The 22,051-nt window shown below is 41.4% G+C and overlaps 1 protein-coding gene across 5 annotated transcripts in view; it reads left to right on the forward strand.

Moving 5' to 3' along the window:
- The window catches only part of LIMCH1 (LIM and calponin homology domains 1), a 182,544-nt gene extending 161,114 nt beyond the window's left edge, over positions 1-21,430 (forward strand). For 3 of the 5 annotated variants that reach the window (XM_063336356.1, XM_063336359.1, XM_063336360.1), the window contains 13 exons: positions 1,653-1,825; positions 2,476-2,581; positions 4,580-4,611; positions 5,631-5,714; positions 7,347-7,439; positions 8,382-8,486; positions 9,847-9,983; positions 10,769-10,884; positions 12,749-12,872; positions 13,940-14,026; positions 16,337-16,445; positions 17,359-17,461; positions 20,023-21,430. In XM_063336356.1, the coding sequence (XP_063192426.1) occupies positions 1,653-1,825; positions 2,476-2,581; positions 4,580-4,611; positions 5,631-5,714; positions 7,347-7,439; positions 8,382-8,486; positions 9,847-9,983; positions 10,769-10,884; positions 12,749-12,872; positions 13,940-14,026; positions 16,337-16,445; positions 17,359-17,461; positions 20,023-20,048 (1,295 nt within the window). In that variant the 3' untranslated portion in view covers positions 20,049-21,430. The remainder of the gene's footprint in view (positions 1-1,652; positions 1,826-2,475; positions 2,582-4,579; positions 4,612-5,630; positions 5,715-7,346; positions 7,440-8,381; positions 8,487-9,846; positions 9,984-10,768; positions 10,885-12,748; positions 12,873-13,939; positions 14,027-16,336; positions 16,446-17,358; positions 17,462-20,022) is intronic. The other 2 variants (XM_063336357.1, XM_063336358.1) reach the window with 2 other exon arrangements.
- Positions 21,431-22,051: the final 621 nt, after the last annotated feature.

Raw genomic sequence — 22,051 nt, forward strand, 5'->3', positions numbered from 1 at the left:
AACAATTGAGCTTTGCCCTCAAACGTCAATGGGGTACCACTCCTCCGAGATTAGAACCTTTACAGTCGTTTCTTGATGTGCTGCAAGACTGAAGCACATGGGCTGTTAGCAAGAGCTCATCAGCTGACTTAATTACTTTGGCTTATAGATGCCAATGCACAGAGGTTAGCAATCTTGAATTGCACCTGGCAGTTGATGTAGAAGCTGCAATCTTGTGGTGAACCAACCAAATTCTCCTCTCAAGAGTCAGCAGTGATGAGCTGGTGATACTCGTCTACAAATCACAAAGCCACCTTGTGTCAGGCTCCACACCTGTGAGAAATGCTAAATGTTAAGAATTGATAGCAAAGTTTAATATTGTCTGCCAAGAAAAACTGAGATAAGATTGCAAAAGCTGAAATGGGAAAGGAACGTGGATTTTCATTATGTCTGCTTTGGAGGGATGGATGTGGTCCAAACTGTGTTACCTTCTGGTAGAATAAGCAACCTCCTCTGCTGTTCAGTACGAGCCAGATACTTGCATGCTGTGACCCCTGTGCCACTAATGGTGTGGGAACTGCTCCAAAGTGGTGTGCATCTGCCAGGCAGCAGGAGCAGCTCTTGTCTCTGCTTGTGTGCAGGTTCGTAGTGGAGCCTTGGAGTGCATCTCTACAGGATCTGAAGCTGAGATTCTGCTTTAGGTAGTTAGAGAGATGTCTGGGTGCTTGTGCACTGCCCGGGATGCTGGAAACTGCTCTGCTTCCAGTGGTGGTACCAGCTGACAGTAGTGAGCTGTCAGAGTCTTCAGCTGTAGGCCCATGTGCTCCTGGTTCCCCCTCCCATAAACCAGCATAAACTTGGGTTTTTTGAAGAGCTGAATGCTAACCAGGTTATTCCAGTTCAAAGCTTCCTCTTAGCACAGCTTCTTCGTTTTCTGATGCTTGACTGACGTGGTTTAGTGGCAACAGCCAAGCTGGAATACCCTCCAGTGCTGATAGTGAGACCATGTTAATTGTGGTATAGCTACTTCTCTGGGTAGCATCTTAGGATAGGATGAGAGAGAAGGAACTTCTTTACTTTGAGGGTGGCAGAGCCCTGGCACAGGCTGCCCAGAGAGGTGGTGGAGTCTCCATCTCTGGAGACATTCAAAACCCGCCTGGACGCGTTCCTGTGCCACCTGCTCTGGGTGACCCTGCTCTGGCAGGGGGGTTGGACTAGATGATCTCCAGAGGTCCCTTCCAACCCTACAATTCTGTGACTCATCACACAACTTCAGGAATTGACAATAAAGAGATTTGTAACTCAATAGGCATGTTGTTACATGTAGGCATGTTACAGCTCATCTCAGCCAAAGAGAAATGTCTAAAATAGTTTGGGTGACTCTTCCCCAAGAACTGCCTCTCTGTCTTCGTTGACCATGAAGGGTGCCCCGTGGTGCCCAGGTCAAGTCTAAGCATTTACATTTTATCAGGTGAATTTCACCCTTAAAGCCTTGTCTTCTCTGAGAGACTAATTTTGCCTGTTTTGAAGAATAAATATTATTTTTTTAAAAGCATCCAGTTTATGGGCACACAGTATATCCAGTAAGAAATTGGATTGTAAGAAATAGGTCTACCCTTTATTTGAAAAGATGACTTAACCTTGCAACGTTATTTCTTTTATGTGTGGATTAGGTTCAGATCAAAAGCAATTGAAGTCAACTGCAGCTTGTGCCAGCCCTGTTGTGAAGAGATTAGAATTTCTTCCCAGTCCTGTCCCTTCAGAGGAAGCTGCTTCAAACGAGAAAGATGTGAAGAAACCTGAAATGGAGCAGCAGAAGGAAGCAGCATGCCCTGCTATACCGGAGGTAGGTACAGGCAAGAAAGAGACGGAATGGAAAACAAGACAAAAAAGAAGGAGGATCTCACAAGGAAATGTTTATTGTGCAAATTGTTATTTTTCTTTATATAATGTCACATCAGGGGTTCAGGGAATGACCCTGGAGGATGGTTTCTGTGCCAAATCCTATGGTCATCAGGGAGTTGCCCCTCCAAAGGAACTCCCCAGTGTCTGCTTGCAGTGTTTGAACCTGTAAACTGGCTGGAGCAGAAATGAGAACTTAACCTGGAAACCCCAGTCCCACTGCGTGTCGGGAGGGCAGAGTGTCCGGAAGGTGTAGACAGTGGAGCTTACCCTCTTAGTCCTCTTGAAGTGCTGAGCAGGGCGGGTGGTGGCACAGGTAACAAATGGCCATGACCGTACTGCTCTGTCAGGTAAGTTAGACGTTAGTCCTGGGTTAGGATCGGTTTTGGTGCTCAGGGCAGTTGGAACGTCAATAACAAACAGCTATGGTTATTTCTAGGACTTCAGTATTGCAACTTCAGGTTGTAATTCTGGAGATAGGGGCTTCATCTTTGATAATGATGAGTCAAAAAAGTAGAAAGGGTGTAAGTTAACCTTTGATTGAACCTGTAGATTTTTGAATGCTTTTTTTTTTGCTCCCAAATGGCTGAACAGGTGATGAAACCAAAAGCCCTGGAACAAGAGGGAAGCGTAGTATTGCCATTTTTAAAGAAGCTACCCGAGACCAGCCAGGTTACTCTGCATAATTCTACTCTACAAGGTGAGCAAACAGCATTGGGAGAACTCAGCCAGACAGTAACTGGACGTGTGTGGGTGGTGTTCAGGGAGAATTGCCTAATCAATGACCTGGAAAGTTTTGGAGATAAAATGGTTACTTCCTAGTTGCATCTGACTGATATGGGTAGTGTGGCTTCTGTGATGCAAAGGACTTTTCTAGCTGTTCCCCTTAAAAACAACAGCAGAATTGTGACACAGAGCAAGGCAGGGAGAGCCCTGTCTTGCACTTACCTGACCTAGCAATAAACGCTGTATTATTGTCAATGAGTATTATATTTTATTAGTACGGCTGCTCACAGACAAAAATGGCTTAGTGATTGGTTTTCTCTCACAGCAAAAACTTCTGGAGACAAATTCTGCACTCAGCTGCTCATGTGGAGCTCCTTTTCGTACATGAACAATACACATATCTGGCCACGTCCCTGAATTTGACCTGTGCACATCGCGAATTCTTGCAAAGCAGAACTTTTTTTTTGCCTTTGTGACAAAGTTTTGCTTGAGATTGTTTAGTAGTTCGATTTTATATTGATTTGAGAGATGTATGTATGTAGATACTGCAAAAGAGAGAGAGAAAAATCATCTGAAGTTTTCTCCCCCCTGAGATCCTACTAGGTTGTTAGTTATGTATAGTTAATATACTGATTATCCCAGTGTTTTCAAGATTGAAACTACTGGAGGTGATCTGCTGTGGAAAACGGGATTCTCTGAAAAGGAACAGAAATCTCACTTAAGTGGGGAGGTACTTTCCAAACAGACTTTGAGAACAACATCATTTTATGTTAGGCATGAAGCAATCCAAACATCAAGTAGCAGATTGTAGGTCTCGCCTATTTTCTGAGAGCGCTGAAACACTTGGCTGCTCTCTAGTGTTCACAGCACGTAAAGCGCTGAAAGGGTCACATAGTCCTTTAAAATGTGTATGTGCAGTGGGAACGAACGCGAGCACCATGCCAAGACTTGAAGGGGTGGTTGCCCTTGACTTGCTTTAGTTTTCTAGAGCTCTCCTGTAATTTGATGCCATGTTACCACCGTAGCATTTAGATACGGGCAGTCCGCGTGATCTGCAGGTCCGCTGTAAACTAGCTGTGATGGGCCCAAGTAGCCAAAACCCCTCTCGTGGCCGAGGCGGCTCGGGTCTGAGAGTCCGTCATCGCCTTTTGACCGCGCTGTGTTTCTTGTTTTGTCTCCGTGCCCTCGCCTGCAGAGCCGCCCCGCGGGGCTGCGGTTCCCCTTAGGGTTCGCAACAACTGGCGGCGCTCGCAGTTTTTCTCGCAGTCAGGTAAACACGGCGCTAAGACCAGCTTCAGCCCTTCTGCTGCCTCCAGTCGTAGGTGTCTTCGGACGTGGGGCCGGGGCGAAAGCTGATGATGACGGGGACTTGTTCTACCTCTTGCTTTCGTAGAAAGTGTCTATTCCTGCTGCACAGTTGACAAAGAGCTGTTGGGCTGCACTTGGTTGTGATGCTCTGGTTTCAGGCACCCAAATGAAATTACTTGCCTATAAATACCTTTTCCTTAATTTCTTTAAATCAGCCCCATTCTCAAAGACATTTGGATAAAGAATGGCAATGGCTCTCTTCATAACTGTGACTCTTGAATAGTGTAGTCCCATCCTTTTAGCTTTGCTGTGCTTTTTCCTTCCTTGCACTGAATCACGAAGGGAAAAGTAGATTAAAATAGGTAACACTCAGAGTCTGAACACTGCTAACGTCTGTGGCCAGAAGTAGATGGCATTAGCTAGCGGTAGAGTAGAACCTGATGTTAGTTAATATTGTGCTCGTCTATACCCAGGTAGAAAGTAGTTTTGTTGGTGATGGGTGTAATCTGTTTTTCTGGTTTATTTGCTTGCGATTCGTCCTTGCATTTGGTTGCGGGAGCAAATAGGAAACTAACATGAAGCTTTTTTATTTAGATACATTGCAGCCTAAGCACATTTTGCTGTGTTAAATTTAATTTTTCTGTTTTCTTTTTTTTTTTTTTAGTAGCTGATTCTGATACTGGTGACAAATCAAATGTGAGTACCTTTTTTGCATCACTGTTTCGTTTAGAGATATGTGTTTAGCAAAAGTGATGTTTTTAAGCAAACTGTCTTGTAACATCCCCAAATTGGAATAAGAATTTATTTCTCGTAGAAATAATGAGAGAAAAAATACAACCCAAATCAAGACTTGGTCTGAATCTGAAATTTATGTGTTCTTCCTTTATCTGGAAGGAATGCTTGCTACACAGTACTGGTTTGCTGGAACCCCTAAATCTTCATAATCCCAAAATAACATGTAACTCCAAGTTATCCATTCTACTTGAAATGCATAGAAATTAGAGACCACAATCCTACTGTCTCCCCAATAAAAAAAAGAACCAAAAACCGCCACCACAGAAGCTACACTGAAGTACACAGTATTTCATATTCTGTTTGATAGACATAGACATTATCTCTTCCTATCAGATTCTAATATGACTCTTAGTGGAAAGGAATAGGACATCAAGTGTTTAAAATTGCCCTTGATTATAAGGATTTTAAACATGTATCACATAATGAGGTCCTTACTGAAGCCTGAGATTTTATTTCATTATGGATAAAAATTTAAAACAAGGCTATAGGCTGTTGTCTTGGCAGCCATATGAAATGAGAGACTATATTTTACAATCACAAATTGCTTTGCACGTTGCGCAGAAAATTATAGAAAATAAAAATACATATTTTCTTTAAATTTGAATACCTGCAGGCGTCTCTGTTCGGTGCTGCTTAGAGCTTTCTTTCAGATCTTTTTCCTTTTTTTCCCCTCCAGTTGAAGTTTCCCAAGCCTTTCTTTGCAAACCAAATTATTATTTTATCATTTGGATACCTGTGGGCAATCCCAAGTGTCAGTGAAGCTAAGAATATTGTCTGCTAACTGAGAGAACCATTATCTGTTTCTCAATTTCCCATTTTAACATCATTGCCAGGGGTGGGCCAGATGAAGTGCAGCTTTCTCTGGTAGCCGTGTGAAGTATAGTGTCAAAGTCTAATAACTTGGTTTTCCTTCACACAAGCGCTTCAATTTCTGGTCCTGGGATCCAGAAGAAGAGCGAAAGCGCCAGGAAAGGTGGCAGCATGAGCAAGAACGCTTGCTTCAGGTATGGAAGAAACTACGTGCCTTGAACCATGTGGTTCAGCTGTTGAATTGTCCTTTTGGACAAATGTTGGATGTTTCATGTCATGTTTTCCACATCCTCTGTGAATGCTTGAGCAAATGATGTGGCAGATGTGCAATAAAATGAGCATATGCGCATGTTCTCTGTGGTTTGGGCACTCTTACGTCTCCCTTCCTCACTCACTGGAAAGACCAAAAGGACTTAGATCTGCATTTCAGTGAGGAGTTAAACCAAATGTTGATCCTCATCTGTATTTAAAGTATGTTGAGCATAGGCTGTGAGACTCTTAATTACTTGGAGCCTCTTGAGACTGACCATTTGCTGACCTTGACACCTATGCACCTCTTCTTTAAAATGATGGTCTTAATAGATTTTTGTAGACTTTTGCGTTTTTCACAGGTTCATCTTGGTAAACATAAAACAAAGTTTGGACATGAAGGGTTTGGTTTTTGGTTTTTTTTTTGTGAGGGGGTAAAACCCTTCAAACCAACCACTGGTTTGGCCTAGTGGTAGAGTGAAAGGTCTGGTTTTGCGTCCTAGTTGGGAGAAATGCAGTGGTCCTGAGAACTTGAATTTCCCCATTGGTCAGTATTGTCTTTTGAAACTGTGATTAGGATTAGTCCCAAAGAAATCATACCTTTCCTCCATGTAACAGAAGAGCAAACAACCATCAAAGGATGGAGAATAATAAAATGGAGTCTTTTCATCTTTTAAGAATGACTTGTGTGTCTCTCTACTTTCTTGAGATTATTTCTTTTTAGCTAATATGGTTGTTTCTTCTCAAAATGGTGTAAAATTCTCATCATAATTTTTCTGGCAGATGTGGGTGTTCTCTCAACAGTAAATGCATCTTTTCTGGATTAGGCAGATGTGGTTTCTAATTTGAACAGAATTTGGAACTGGTATAAAAGGGATATGGAAGTCGCCCCAGTCTTCCCGTATTCAAACCAGTTCTGTCAAACAATTTTAAAGATCTCTTTGAGATAATTTTTCATGCAAAACTGTGTGAAAACAATTCTCAAGACACAATTCCTTCAAGGAGGAAAATAAACTACTTAGTTAATTATAAGCTTACCCTCTTCAAACCTTACACACTATTATCTGTACACACATTTATCTTTTAAACTTGCACAGGTATTCATTATTCATTAAATTGTACTGGCATCTCTCTTAAATTAGTACCAGTATCTGCAAAACCTGCTTGTTTGTATGCTACTTTGCTGAAGTTATTAATGTAGAATCCATGCCCAAGTGTTTTGGGGTATGTGATTGCTTTTTGGAACTCTTAATACTGTATAATAAACAAGGAATTATTGAAATTGATAAGCATAAATTTCATTTCTGACCAAAGATTTTAAAACTTCTAACAAATTAAACAACTTCTAGGACGTTAAAAGCTCCTTGTGGTTTGAAGGTGTTAAATGAAAGTGCTAGAAACAAGTGGGAAGAGCAGGAAAATAAGGGTTTTTTTGATACCCATGGGTGTTTCAAATTTTTACCTTCCAATTTCCGATTAAACCACTTTTGGCAGGTTCATTTTCACTGTGGAGATACTACAGAATTTACTCCTAATACAGAATGTTCTGAATTTACCTGTATTTGTATCCCTTACAGGAGAAGTATCAGAAGGAGCAGGACAAGCTGAAAGAGGAATGGGAAAAGGCGCAGAGAGAAGTTGAAGAGGAGGAGCGTAGATACTACGAGGAGGTATAAGGCTCAAAGGAGGAGGTTGTTTATTGACTTTTTTGGTATTTAAATGCACCCACTTACGTAACTAAAAAAATCCCATACCTAGATTAATTAGTGAAAAGCCTTCTCAAGGCTGAATTCTCAGGAGAATTGTTTCTCTCAAACACTACCATAGGCGCTGAGGAAAAATATTTAAATATTTAGACAGGTATCCTCAGAAGCTCCGCATAGGTGGAGGTGTCTAATTGCCGTGCAAGTCAGGGTGAGGCAGTATGGTTGTGTCTGGGCACGCTCAGACTTCCCTCCAGAGGCAGAACCTTGTGCATTTTGGCATATGCTTAGTGCCTGGGCTTGGTGGAACTCCAGATGAAGTTGTTGCCTGCCTTGGGCTTGATCACGTACATATTTTGTAAACTGGCCTTGTTTTAAAAAAAAAAAAAAAAAAATTCACAGGAAATGTTCAAAGCTTGCAGTTGTAGAATTTGACAATATAAAAGATAGTCGTTTTCTTGTGGTGTATGTGGGTCATTATTGCAGGAAATTGAAAATATTCATGTTTTCAGTTTAACTAGTTGTACATTATGCAAATTGATGTCTTACCATCTGTGCTTGAAGGCCATACTTGTGATCTGCAAGTTTCTCATGTACAATTTTTTTATATGAAATTTAATAAACTGGTGGTGTGAGAAACAGTGATGCCATCCCAAGTGGAATATTCTTTCCAGTTTTTGGCATCCCGTCTCAAAGATAGTAATGGTGAAAGGAAAGGGAGTGCAACACCTTGAAGCAGATTAAAAATTGAGGTGTTACCAGATTAAAAATTGAGGTTCTGGGTACCACAGGTCCTTACCTAGCCATCTAAATGTGACATATAGCCAAACTTTATGCTTCTACTCTTTAAGCTCATAGTTTACATTCTGTATTTTTAACCCCCACTTGCTCCTGATGCTCTTTTTTTAGGAACGTAAGATAATTGAGGATACTGTAGTTCCATTCATTGTTTCTTCAAACTCTGCTGACCTCCTCTCCTCTTCTTCCTCTACCACTGAAGGAAACAAGACAGTGGTGAGTTTCTCGCAGAGCAGTGAGGCAATAAAGACTAAGCCATCTTTAGTGAGAAGTGTCATTCTTCACTAAAGGCTAACAAAGTCTGGGAACAGAGTATTCCCAGGATCCCTTCCATAATTGGTAATACCTCAGAGTGCTATAGGTTGTATATTTGTATAACTGAAGAGCCATACTCCCAAGCAAACTGCTACCATCTCATTTTGGACTAGAGCAGAGGGTGAGACTTTCTCTCTTTGCAGCTGCTTCTTTTCTTTAACTGGTGCTATGAAAAAACAGTCCCCTGTTTCTGTTTGTTTTCACTACCTCCTCAAAGCCAACAACATCTGAAGTGATTTTCCGGCATACAAAATCTTGAGTGTAAGACAGTGCTTTAAGCATATATGAGATGAGACTGAATCCTGCCTCCCCACTTTTTCTCCGTTTCTCTCCCACCATCCATCCTAGAAAGCAGCAAAACAAATGGAGGAATATTTACTCTCTGATTTTTTTTATTTTTTTTATGCGTCACAAAATGTTTAATTTGATGCATCTAGCATCTAATTAAATAAGTATTCGCCAGAGATCACAGAATGACACCCCAGTTGAGATGAGTGGAATGAATGTGGGGTTCCCAGACATAATTTTCTCCTGCCTAAGGCACGCACACCCAAGAAGTCATCTGCCTTTTTGTGTTCAACTCCAGAATTTAGGAGTTCTGTATCATCTGGTTCTAATCTCACCTTCCTGCCCCTTCTTATCACTCATCCCTGTGCAGGAGCATCAGCCATTATCCACATGGCTGTGTAGCAGCAGCTTCCTGGGTGGAGTTGCTTATGCCACGTTCAGGGCAGTGCCTGCACCCAGAAGTGAAGGATCTCATGCCATGGCTTACCCAAGCTCCACCAGTCCGGTATGACCCACTCCAGTACCATTTTGGAAGTAGTACTGGTGTTGCCATTTGAGAACGCCCAGAGCATGTGAGTAATGCTCTGCCCCAAGACAGAGACAGCAAGCTGAGGTCCCTCACAAAGTCCTCCCAAGTCCAGTGGGAGAGGGTCTAGACTCTCAAAGTCATTCAAGGCTTCCTGCCAAAAATATGTAGTGTAGTTTTCTTTTGTTATCCTGAACACCATCTCATAATTGGTCAGTCCCTCACTTTTTTGTTTCACACTGAATTTAATACAATTAGTTGATTGTTTTAGCTGAAGTCTTTGTTAAATCCAAAGTTGGCCTTAGCAAGGTCAAATGATTCCGCTGTACAACGCGAGATGTTCTGTATGATAATGAGGTGTGTCATATATGTGGGGCAGCCTGTGCTTTTTTCATGCGTGCGCTGATTCAAGGAAAGCTCCTTGTTCCCTCCCCTGCTGTCTTCTAGAACACAACTGACTCAAACAGCTCTCCAGAGGAGGGCAAACAAAAAGAAGTTACAAGGCAGAAAAAGCTGCTCTGGGAGCAGGACAGCATGCCGTCTCTGAAAAGCAAGGAAAATGAACTCTGGCAAGAAAAGAGGAGGTATGGATCAAGCCTAAGTATTTCTTAGCCCGGTGAAGCTTTGCGTTCTGTAAACTTCTGGGATGTCACATCTGCCTATGATTGATGTGGGAGCATCAGCATCTGGTGGCCTGGTGATAGGTGTAATATATCCCGATCGATATTCACTTGCTGCAGACTTATGCATATATGGCAATGTACAGGGCTAGTTTTGCATATCAGAAGGCTTGCCTTTGCAGCATACGGCTTCGCTGAAACTCTTGCATCAACCAGTTCGGAGCTCAGATAGCTCAGACATCTCTGTGTGTCGCTGCACTGTGTCTTGCATACAAGTTTCACAAGCCATTTGGAGGAATAAAGGAGCAGTAGCTGTTTTCATTCAGAATCTGTGTGAGATTGCCTGGCTGTCTTGGAAGTGCCGGACCCTGACTTGCCCGATGGTGTTCAAAGTCCTTTGCCCAACTGCTAATAACGCCTTTCACAGAGATGAGAAGCATCTGATGATGCTGAGCACTGGATAGAGAACACTGAGAAAAGGTGTTTCTCCGGCAAATAAGCCATTTTCCACAAATCTGGAATGATCTTTCCTGCCTGTAAAGTGGCAGTGTGTGAGGGAGGCAGGAAGACTTGGCATGTTTGGGGACTTGTTAATTCATGGCTATATTTTGCTTTATCATTGCAGACACAATAACAATATTCCTGTTGCAAAAAATAGACTGATATTAAGAAGTCTGATTTTGCCATTATATTCTAGGCGGCATTTTTCCTGGCTTTATTTATACAATGTGACTTATTTTTATTGGCAGTGGAAATAGAGTGCTCTCAGGACACCCAGAGACGGGTATCTTGAAAGGAGGTGAACAGGAGCACCAGGTCATGGAGCGGAGCTCGCCTGCCAGGCTGAATCTGCCGTTGACTCAGGGTGAGAGTCAAGACTCTTCATACGTGTGTCTTCTTTTCCTGCATGTATTCTTTTCCTAATAGAAATCTCACAGGTATTTACAGTGGCTTGAAATCTCAACTCAAAGAATTTTGGAAATTAACAGCACATGCGTATCTTCAAAACTTGAATACCTCAGATGCAAAAGTTGCTTTCTTTTAGTAAAGATACATATGTTAAGATGAAATTTAAAATCTTATTTTCATCAGATGTGAGCGTTTCAGCTGCAGGTATGAATCTTGTTTTTAGGCCCATGTGTTCACAGTAGTAGTTAAACACAGTTATCTTCCATCTTTTACGTAATCTTACATACATATAGGATTTATCTTGATACAGAGAGCATATTTCCAACACTTATTTTGTGTTTTGATAGTTAATTCGATTCTTCATGTCCATTTCAGTCTGGTAAAAATCACTACCTGTGATGTGTAACCTTTTCAAGCTAAGTCTAAAGTGACACCTGTCTCAATTTTGTCATTAGAAATGTCTGATGGCATTTAAAATTAATAGATTTTTTTAAGATCCCGTAAGTATTGATGTTTCTTGAATGAAGGAATTTCCCCAAAATGTTTCTGTCAACAGGATCATCCTAAAAGAAGGCAAATTCACTAATTTAGCATTATTGTCTAATGCAAGTGAATGGTGGAAAGTGAATAAGCAGGACTAACAACAAAAAGCAAATGTAGATTTTGAAATCAAATTTTAGATTTTTGTCTTCTGTCTAGCATAAAAATTGATTATTCTAAAAACTGAAATGCCTATGGATAGAAAAGATTTCAATGTTATTACTTGCTCCAAATGCAAATTCAGTTTATTAAATTTGGTGGGCTTGCATTCTCTGGCACGGTTTTATTGTATTCTTAGTGCTTTGATAAACATTGCTCAAATAGAGAAAGCAGAAGATATTACCCAGCAATCCATCCTTGTGGATTTGTAGTAGTGATTAAGCAAACTTCAAAGGTTTGACAGTTTTTAACTTCTGCTGATCAGCTGTTTTTCTAGGTTCTCTTCACCAACTTGGTCCCCTACAAATATTCTGACAGCTCCTTTCTTGCCCCTAAAAGCAGCACGTCCTTCCTCTCTTCTTAAGTCCTTAGGCTAGTCAGAACTAGGGTGGAGGTTTTTTTGTCTTGATACCAAAAATAGGAAACGGGCCTTTCATAGGCCCCAGCAAAGTCTGTCTTCTCCTCTAAACCAGGTGGTTGGTGTGCAGCAGGGTAAGGCTCTCCCCAGCCTGTGAGCCACAGAATTTGTCTGGAAGGATCCAGGCAGTGTGCTGTGTCTCAAAGGTGGGATGGCCGGCTGCCTGGGCATCACACGGATCATTGCCTATTGCTGGGAGGCGGCGACCATCACTGAGCCTTGTGCAACCATCTGAAACACAGAAGGAAATTACAAAGGAAGAAGTCCATTTATCAGTAGGCTCATGGAGAACAGTGACTACGCCACCTTCCTCTTAACTCTTGCTATTGAGAAGTTTGGATCCCCAGCCACCATGGGAAGTTTCTGTCTCTCTGGTGCTTCCATCCTTAGGAAAGAAATATGTTATTTTCTCAAGTGCTACCCATGGATGGCTGTTTGACCTCTCCCTTTCCCCTTTCATAAACTGAGATTCAGCAGCAGGGCAGGTCATGTGTATGTGGAGGTAATGCAGGGGGACGTTGTCCCAGAGAGGTCTTCTGGTGTAGCAGAGCCTGTCTCTGACTTCGTGTGGGGTTTCTGAGAACTTATTTTTAAGTAACGTCTCATGTCTCCTTCATGGTGTGCCCATAAGCTATGCTGGTCTATAAGTATTGACAAAAGTATTTTATCACAAGTATTGAGATTTCCCCACCTCCCATGGTAGATGTCTCCTGGAATCAGCAGTTGCTGACAAAGCAGTCCCCACATCGTGCAGAGGACATTCGGCAGAGACCATTCCTGGGCCAGAGTGCGGGACAACAGCCGAGCTCCGCAGGAGAAACAAAGAGGTAAGAATGCGAAATAAATGTTATTGCAGGGGTTGAGAAGTCCTGCTTACTCTGCTCTCCCTTGCATTCCTACTGAGCGTTCTTTATCGGTTAAGTTTCATGGGTAGTCCTGCAGTGTGCAGACACCTTTGATTCCTGGCTTTCCCACCACGACTGCTAACGTTTATCCACTTTGTTTCTCGTTACGGGTACCCCAGTAACTAGTTTCACGAGGGAGGACACCTCCTGCTTGCCATTCTCTGTCCTCTCTCTCCTTAGCTCTTTAAACACTCATTTGCGTAACTGTTCACGTGCTTCATTTAAGTCCCTAAAACAAACATTTATAGCCAGTAAGTGATTAAATACCAGGGGGGAAATGTCAGGTGAAGTCTGCCTCTTTGAAGTTGGTACCCGAGAGCTTCATTCCCCAGCTTCGAAATGTGCATTGAGTGCTACTCTCTAGTTTTTTAAGGATTAGAGCTTTTAAAAGAAGATTAGTAGTTTCTTTCTCCTTTACATTTGATGAGGTGTTTTTTTCTTCTCTGCTGCTTTGCCTCATGTTTTGGAGTGAGCATTACTAAAAAGCAACACCAGTTCTTTCAGTAAACAAGAGATATGTTTACCTCATATTTGCAAAAAGTGTACCTATGTAATGAGAAAGGAGCATCTGTTTTCATTAGCATATATATGAACACAGCCTCCTGCAAAATAAGCGTTAGGTCTCTGAAGCTTGTATCCAGCCAAAACTAATGCAGATTGAGGTTTGATTACCTAATCCTCATAACAGACTGCTCCTGTGTGTTTGAGAAAATTGTTACTTAATCTGTAAACAGCTTTGAGCAGTGAGCGGTTGAATCAATCCTATGATTTCTGATGCATGGTTTTTCTCACCAAACTCTTGCAGGGTAGAATGGATAGAAATAGTAGTAAACTATGGAAATGATGTGTCAAAATGGAGAGCAAATTTATACCTTGTTTTCTTTAGAGCTGGGAATCCTGAAATCCGTCAGCTGGAATTTCTCCATACAAACCCTCTGTTTTCACTAGTTCTTCAGCTGTAGTAATGCATTTTCTCTCCTGTATTTTAGGGCAGGCTATCATGAGAACTTCCGATCCGGGCCATCGTCTCCCTGCTCTCCTGCTGCTCCGATTCAGTCACCCAACAGGTACAAAAGGTCAATAAGGAATTTTGCAGACCTGAATACATCTTGCTGGTGAACTGCTGCGGTGTAAATCACACTAATATTATGTGGATGCACTATTAATTCTTCTAAATGTGGCAATTCATAACCATCCACGTAATAAACATGTAGCTCCCTCTGCCGTATTTCTTGCCTACTGCAGCAGTATTGTTGTGTTTTAAAATAACACAGTTGAGAAGGCAGCTGTAGGACTCTGCTTGATCATTGAAATTTTACTGAAATTAGAATGGGATAATATAAGGCCCAGTCAAAGTCAGCAGCAGAGCGTGAGTTCAGAGCGCTCAATTTACAAACTTGAAATACATTTTGCTTTTCTGCTTTTTTTTTTTTGCTTTGTTTTTTAATTTGCCTGCATTCACGGTAGTCTCCTGGAGGTTTGATTCCCTCGGGCAATGAACTGTGCAGCTTTCAATGAGATACATGTACAAACTCTAAATAAATGTTAACTGTAGCCTGATAGAATCACTGATAATTTGGGACATATTAAAACCAGTTGGCTCATTAAATAGGGTGAAGTCATGCAACACAGAAGCCATAGCAGCTTTTTGTTCTATTTAAATAACATTTTTCTTCATGTTTGATAGCAAAGCCCTCCTTCTGGTGCCATTTGCATTGACATGAATCTATTGGGCCATTTTTTATATGAACAATTTCTTCTCTTTTTGCTAATTATAGCTGCAGTTTTGGTGGTATTGCAGATCATTTCTGGCGACATGTAGCTAGTCTTGATAGCTACTTCACAGTACTTAGTAGCTATGTCCTGATCTGAGATCTTTTCCAAGATCTTTTCCTGAAATAAACCTTAATTTTGGAAATAATGGGTGGGATGTAATTCATTGTTCCACTAAAACATTAGAAAACATCTCTTAAAAAAAAATCCCAAAGCACTTTATTCTTTGATTCAATGCATTAACTTGTCCTTACGATAATTCTGGTACTGGAGAAGTGAAAACAAAGATGGACTCAAGAATAACACAGAGGGTTGTGAGCAAAAGGCTTAAAGTTGTAGAGGAGGAGAAGAAACCAGGGAAATTATTCCGAAAGGAATAACGAGAATGAAGCAACAAGAAAAGACAGTGATGTGCCTGGGCTGTCACTGTGCATGCTGGGATAAAGAAGGATGGGCTCAGGAGTGACAGAGATTAGATGGAAGCAAGGACAGTTTTCTGGTCATGATGAGTCTTTCTGCTGCTTCTGTCTCTTTTTTCTCTCTTTTTTTAATGGCTTTTTTATAATGATACAGTCCAGATCCATCTCTGTTGGTGGCTTATTATGTTGTTGCACCATAAACATAAAGCAAGATATTGTAAACTTGCTCATCTGTGTACAATTTCATCAATCCATCTTTTTGAAACTCATGAAGTCTCCTGAAATTCCTCTCCCGGTTTCATCCCGGGCTGAAACAAACATGGATGACACATGACAAGGGATCCCTTTTTGCCTCGGGTTCGTCTCACTAGACGAACGTCAGCTCTGGCAGGCTGGCAGACAGGTGAGAAGGGAAGAGTGTGAAACACATGCAAGTGCACACCTGCAGTGCCGTTAAAAACCCTACGAAAAGGGTACCAGTTATTCCTGGGGCACCGATCCCTCCCCCAGCTGTCATCAAACAGATGATTTACTGGAAAGGTCTAGACAGGACTGAAGTGTAAGGAGAGAGTTGAAGTATTTTTGCATTGCATTTGGAGATCTGATTTCAGCTTTCCTCTAACTAGTTGGAATACTAACAGGCGTGTAGCTGCAGCAGCGCGGACTGCAGTTACCAAGTGCCCGGTGCCTGCTCTGTGCTCCCGCAGTCACGCTGCTACTGTTGACTTTGCCAGCTTGTTTGGGTGTACAAGCACATCCCCGCCTTCTGCCTTGCGCAAAGCAAACCTATTTGCAAACAAACTGGAAATTTTCCAGGCTGAGAATCTGGCTTAGGTAACTCATATGAATGTCTGCTTTGATTGCTGTGGCGTTGAGTGGGTCTGGGTAATCCACAGGCATGGTTCCCTGCCATCCGGGCCTCTGTTAAGAGGCTCGCATCTCTCTTGATCTAGCACAGCAGACTGGAGGGGTAACGGAGCTGAGCTGCTGTGCGTTCAAGCATTTTAAGTTCTCTGCTTGCTTGTCTGCGAGGCAGACTCAGCAACATGGCTGAAGGACCAACGTGTATTTACGTGAAACCCCCCAGTGCTCCTTCCTCCCATCCTGTCACTCTCCATAAACCTGTGCAAACATTTGGCTACGTTTTAGCATCAGTCACTGTTTGCTTTTCTTAAAGTCATGTTTGTCTCCTAGGTCTGTCAGTGGAAAGAAGCTTTGCTCAACCTGTGGGCTTCCTCTTGGAAAAGGAGCTGCCATGATTATTGAGACGCTCGGTCTTTATTTCCATATTCAGTGCTTCAGGGTATGCCTGCTGCTTTGTTAAGAAAAATCTCAAGTTGTGCACAGTGTGAGGAGAGAGTATATTGACGGCTGTAGATGTGAAATTGAAAAGGAGAGGACCGAGGGATTTGTTATGTATGTATGTTTGTTTGCGTGTGTGTGTGTGTTTGTAGAGAAGTGAAAGAAATGCAGCTAATGTGTTATTTTGCTGTCAGACATGGTAATTGGACTAAAACCTGTGATTTAGCAAGCAAACTTAGCTTCTCACTTACAGAGGGAAGCATCATATAATTTCCCTGTTTTACTCATTGTTTTTAAATATAACATTCGTTACTTTGTGATTTCTTTTTTTTTTTCTGAAAAAAAATGATCAGTCCCAAAGCCATCTTTGATCTGACCCATGATTGGAAATCTTGGGCTGTGGGATGGATGATGTATTCTGGCTTTCACCACAGCTGTCAACAGAAATACTCCTTGACTCTTCTTGAGTGTTTCAGTCTTTAAATGGCTCAAGAAAGTGTTTTCTAGAGAACTCAGAAATTGTCCATTTCTATTGTCTCTGGCCTAATTGATATTAGACATTCCTGAGGCCTTCTTTTTTCTAAACATTTACCCAAGCTAAACCTCTGGCCTCTCTAAGCTTTGTCCATCACAAATGGACGGGCTCCAGAATGCAACGTTAAAAATCAGATGTCCCTTAAAATTACTAGACTTCACTTCTGTGTAAGCGGAGATTGCTGAAATCCAGTCCTAAATACCCTTGGCGCTAAAAAACCCTTTCACTGATTTGCAGTGCTCCCTAGGAGTATGGACTGGCTTCTGGGGGGTTATTTTTTCTCACTGCTCCAAGAACTGTTGAAACAAAAGTCAGAATTTGGGAAGAGCTGTGACAGGGCATAGCGTCTCTCTTACTTCCTCTGCTCTTCAATTGACAGTGTGGCATTTGCAAGGGACAGCTGGGAGACGCAGCAAGTGGGACAGATGTCAGGATTAGAAATGGTCTTCTTAACTGCAACGATTGTTATATCCGATCCAGAAGTAAGTACCAAATCCTGTCCGAAGGACAATGAACTCTAACAATACTGTTGCTATGATTTTAACTGATGGGTTTGTCTCCTCCTGGCTTTGCCACTCAGGCATGGCTTCGCCATGGGGAGGGGAACCTTCCCATGCCATTTTAATCATCCTCTTGTGTCAAAAAAAGGTTTCCAAGCCCATTAAATCTTGGCCAGAGGATCTCTGCTCAACAGTATTAGACTTAAAGGCTGTTTCTGTGCATAAATATAAACTCCTACACCAGGCACACATATTGCATGTCCTGGAGGCTTGGATCTGTCACATCACATGAGACTATGTAGATACTTCTACTAGGTCTAGGACCCTGGGCCTGGTTTGGAAAGTTCCCATTTTTTATGTCTCCAGGCCTCCCTTTGCAGACAAAATGGCCATGTAAAATATTAGGAACATTCTGTAACTTGTGATGAATCCTTGTGTTGGTATCCCCAGACGTGTGCTAAAGTGTCGCTTGCTGCACGTTTGGAAGAACGAGCCAGACATGAGCATGTCAGAAAAAAACTTGATGCATTTTTCTGCCTTAGAGCAGGTCACTTTAATGCCCTTCCTAGTCCTGGATTTCTGTGACTGATACCAAATTGCTAGAGCATTTCAGCTTCACCCCGATGTCACCAGTGGTATGGGATGGGCAGTGCTCCTGCGGGGTCCTACTTTGTGGAAAACAGTAAGATGCAGGAGAAAACCATGGGAGTAACCGTTGCCTTCCTGTTACGTGTTAGTGTTTAGTATATTCACTGCCTACGGTCCTAACTGATAAGTGTCTCTTTTCACTTACTATTTCCTGTCTTTTCTCTCAAAAGCAGTGGCTGTAGAAATCCAGAAGTAGGAAAGATACCTCCCTACCTTTGCCAGCACAAGAACAGATTATTTTTTTTTCTCTGATGAGAAATTTTTTTTTTCCCGTGATCTCAGGAGGGAGATATTTCCCCATCAGCAGAGCTAGAGGGTGCTATTGTATAACCATTTGTTTAGTGATTATTTTTTTTTTTAAATTCTGCTAAGAAATGTTAGCAACATTTTATTATTATTTATTTAACCTGACACATTTAAAAACAGCTTTTCCTCTTCAGGCTGCATACTATAAACCTTCCTCATGTGGATGAGGTCCTGGCCTTTAAAATGCACATTTGCATATCCATCTTTACACACACACAAAAAAAAAAAAAAACGAGGAAGGTGATAAAAGTCATATTTTCCTTTTCTTCTTAATCCTTTTTGCTTAAATAAAAAGTCAGGTCCCTTAAGGATAGATGAAGGCTCAAATAAGTTATTTATCAGATTATATGCTGTAGAAATCACCCCCTCCATCATCATTTCTACAGCAGCAGTGCTAGAAAATGCAGTACGGAGCTGCGTACAGGGTTTTGTGCAGTCAGGTTTTGCATTTGTACATCCCTGGCACAACAGTAACCAGGTCCGCGACACAGGCAATAGGTTTTGAGGAAATGTATGGTTCCTGAGGAATAATAATGGCAAGGGTTTGTCTTTTTTTCCTACAAATTGCCACTTCCCTTTGTGTTCATTCCTCGTGAAAAAATCTCAAATACGAGTTAGTTGAATTTAAGTTACACTGACTCTTGATGGCAGTTTCAAAGGAACTGATTTTGATAGAACTGCAAATACGCTTTGTTGTTCATTTTTAACTAGAAATTGACCAACTCCATGTCTGAAATGAAGAACAAACTGATGCAATGTTGGTGTTTTGCCTTTCAGTTCAGGGAAGTCTGATGCTAAATATAAAATCAGTTGCTTGATTGCACAGCTCGTGCCTTCCTGCCCCTGCGGCTACATCTGAAAACCTGTGCAGCAACGCGCACAACTGCCCATCTCTGACCAACCCTGAATTAATCACTATTGTTTTGAGATGCTTATGGACATCTCGATTAAATATTTTGGCTGCAAGAAGCTTATTTGAAACTGCAGACAATTCTGTTTCAAAATAAATTATTGAAAACTGAGAAAAAAACATTAAAAATTATGTACTGGTCCAGGATCCAAAATATTTCTGTTTTTCAAATAAACAAAACCTCTCACAAGAAAGGGAACTCAGTGTTCAGTGTCAAACATGGGGAATATTTACAGGTTTGTGAGTGTTGAAGTCAAAGGTAAGAAGTAAATTCCTGAGATTCCCTGTATGGCCAAATAACACAAGGGCTCTGTATTACCACGTAACACAACCCAGGCACAGCTAAAGACGACTCGTCAGTCCTTTGCTTTACTATTTTGCCACTGCAGGGCCTGAAAGTAAATACACCCACAAGTATTTTGGGAGTAAAATGAAATAGAAGTGCATGCAGAATGTATCTGTCCATGTGGCACGGAAAATAGATTTCCACTGGAGTTATCCTGAATCTTTCTTTGCAGTTAGTGCCCCAGCTTTGCAGGAGGAAAGAGAAGCAGGGCACGAATGATACATATATTTACAGATGCGGGTTTTTGAGTCTTAGAGATCACATTAAAAAAAGCCTATGTATGTTTGTTAAAATTTGTCAACTAATGACTTGTTTTGGTTTTGTTTTGCCCAGCTGCTGGACAGCCAACTACATTGTGACATGACTTTCAGTCCTAATAACTTCCAAGAAGGAACTCTCCTCTCGTATGTATCGGCTGCCTCCAGACAATCACTTGTAAGAGCTTGAATCCATGGACATCATGGCTCTCATCTCATTTTGAAAAACTCATAAAAACGCAGCATCTGCTCCTTTAAAATGCAATATGTTGGTTTTTCCCTTTCTTAAGAAATTTGCAAAATATATATGATCATGTTTGGGAAGGCAAAGCCTAAGTACTATTGAAAAAAAAAAAAAATCCCACCTTTCAGGTATGCTTATGATTTCCAGTCTGTTACCTTATTCTTTTGAAAGTAATAAGAAAATAAACATGCAATAAAGCTGTTTTGTTTTAATATTTCTAGGAATTAAAATGTTTAAGTTTACAGAACCTTTATAGAATATGCCAACTTGAGAAGTAATTTTAAGATAGTATCTAATCAGTGCATTTGAAAAACTAAACATCACAGCACGACTTCTCTGTTATAACTGAAGCTATAACTTTTTTTATACAGAGACTAGTTTGATAATACATCCTGTAATTCTGCAGCGTTTTGTGTTTATATTACCTTCAGTGGAGGGTAGGAGTTATACAAATAAATTATTGCACCTTTAGTTGATAGGATTTTTTTGTTTTGTTTTTGTTTGTGTACCTCAAGTAATGTTCATGACTATAGCTTAATATTCTCTCAAATAAAGATTTCTTCATTAAACTTAAAGCCTGCATACCGTTAACGATGGCAAAGTTCCCATCAGGAGCAATCCTTCTTCCTAAGTTCAGCAGCTGAGTTGTTATTGAACTGGCTGAAAGGTGACATGGGGGGAGAGGCGGCCGAGGGGGTGGACACGGCTGAACTGTGAGGCTCTGAGCCGCGGTTTGGTGCTTGGGCGAAGCTCTTCTCTTTGGCCTGTACCTTGCCCACGGATGGGCCGAGCTGGTGTGAGATCTGCTCCTTCGCTTCCTACACTGCGGTAGATGGAACTCTCACGCGGAGAAACACATGTGGTTTGGATGCCCTCCAGAGCAGGGACTTGAACAGCCTGGAACCTGCGTTCCTCCATCCACCCACCCCAAAAAAGCCAGAAAAACCCGGGATCGCAGGAGCGGGGCAGGGAGGAGGCTAGCAGCAATAGGCAAAAAAAACCCCCACCTTTAACTTGCTTATGTTTGGGCCAGTTTTCCTTTGTGCTTTTTGATTAAGCACGTGTTCCTTACTAAAGTGATCCAGCAGCTCGGTCGGAGCTGTGTCACTTGATCTGCAATACACGGACAAGGTCAGGGGACGTGTTACAAGTATAAAATATCCTAGCACAGTTTTGTAAACAGTTATTGGAAATATCCTATTTTAGCAGTTCATGATGCAACTTAAAATGGAGGGGGGGGGGGGAAAAATCTACTTATTCTGCCTTAAAACCACGTTAAAACAAAATTGATAGAGATTTATTTGGTCTATGTGCACATCCTTTGATGTGTCAATAAATGGGAACGAAGTGGTTATTAGGGAAGCAATAATTTGGAGTTGTTCTGTAGCTAGCAACTATTTATTTAAACGCTAGGCAGTTGTCTGCATGTGCATCGCATACCCGTGCAAAACTGGGTGTCGTTGAAAACCCATGTACGATATTGTCACCGGAGGACATTGTGACTATCTGCTGGAAAGTTACCTGTTACTTCCTTAAAATTGTGCCTTAGAAAATGCAAAGCTCTTGCACACACTCAACCGATGACTTATGGATGCAATAAATCCAAAAAGCTGGAGTCCTTCATGGACTTCACCTGGGGAATATTTTTTAAAAAAAGAATAAAAAAATAAAAAAAATCACAAATACGTTTTGGAAATGAAAGAGTGATGTCCAATATTTTGATTAACCATCTGCATGGTTTACTGTTAAAGGGGTTTGATAACCAGGATGCTTACGCTTTGCATGTGGTCATCATAACGTTTTCCCGCAAATAATGCGTAACGTGGAAATTCAAGAAGCAGATTTTATAACCGACTGTGTA

This window comes from Chroicocephalus ridibundus, chromosome 5 (genome assembly GCF_963924245.1).
Source record: "Chroicocephalus ridibundus chromosome 5, bChrRid1.1, whole genome shotgun sequence".
Classification (NCBI taxonomy): Eukaryota; Metazoa; Chordata; class Aves; order Charadriiformes; family Laridae; genus Chroicocephalus; species Chroicocephalus ridibundus.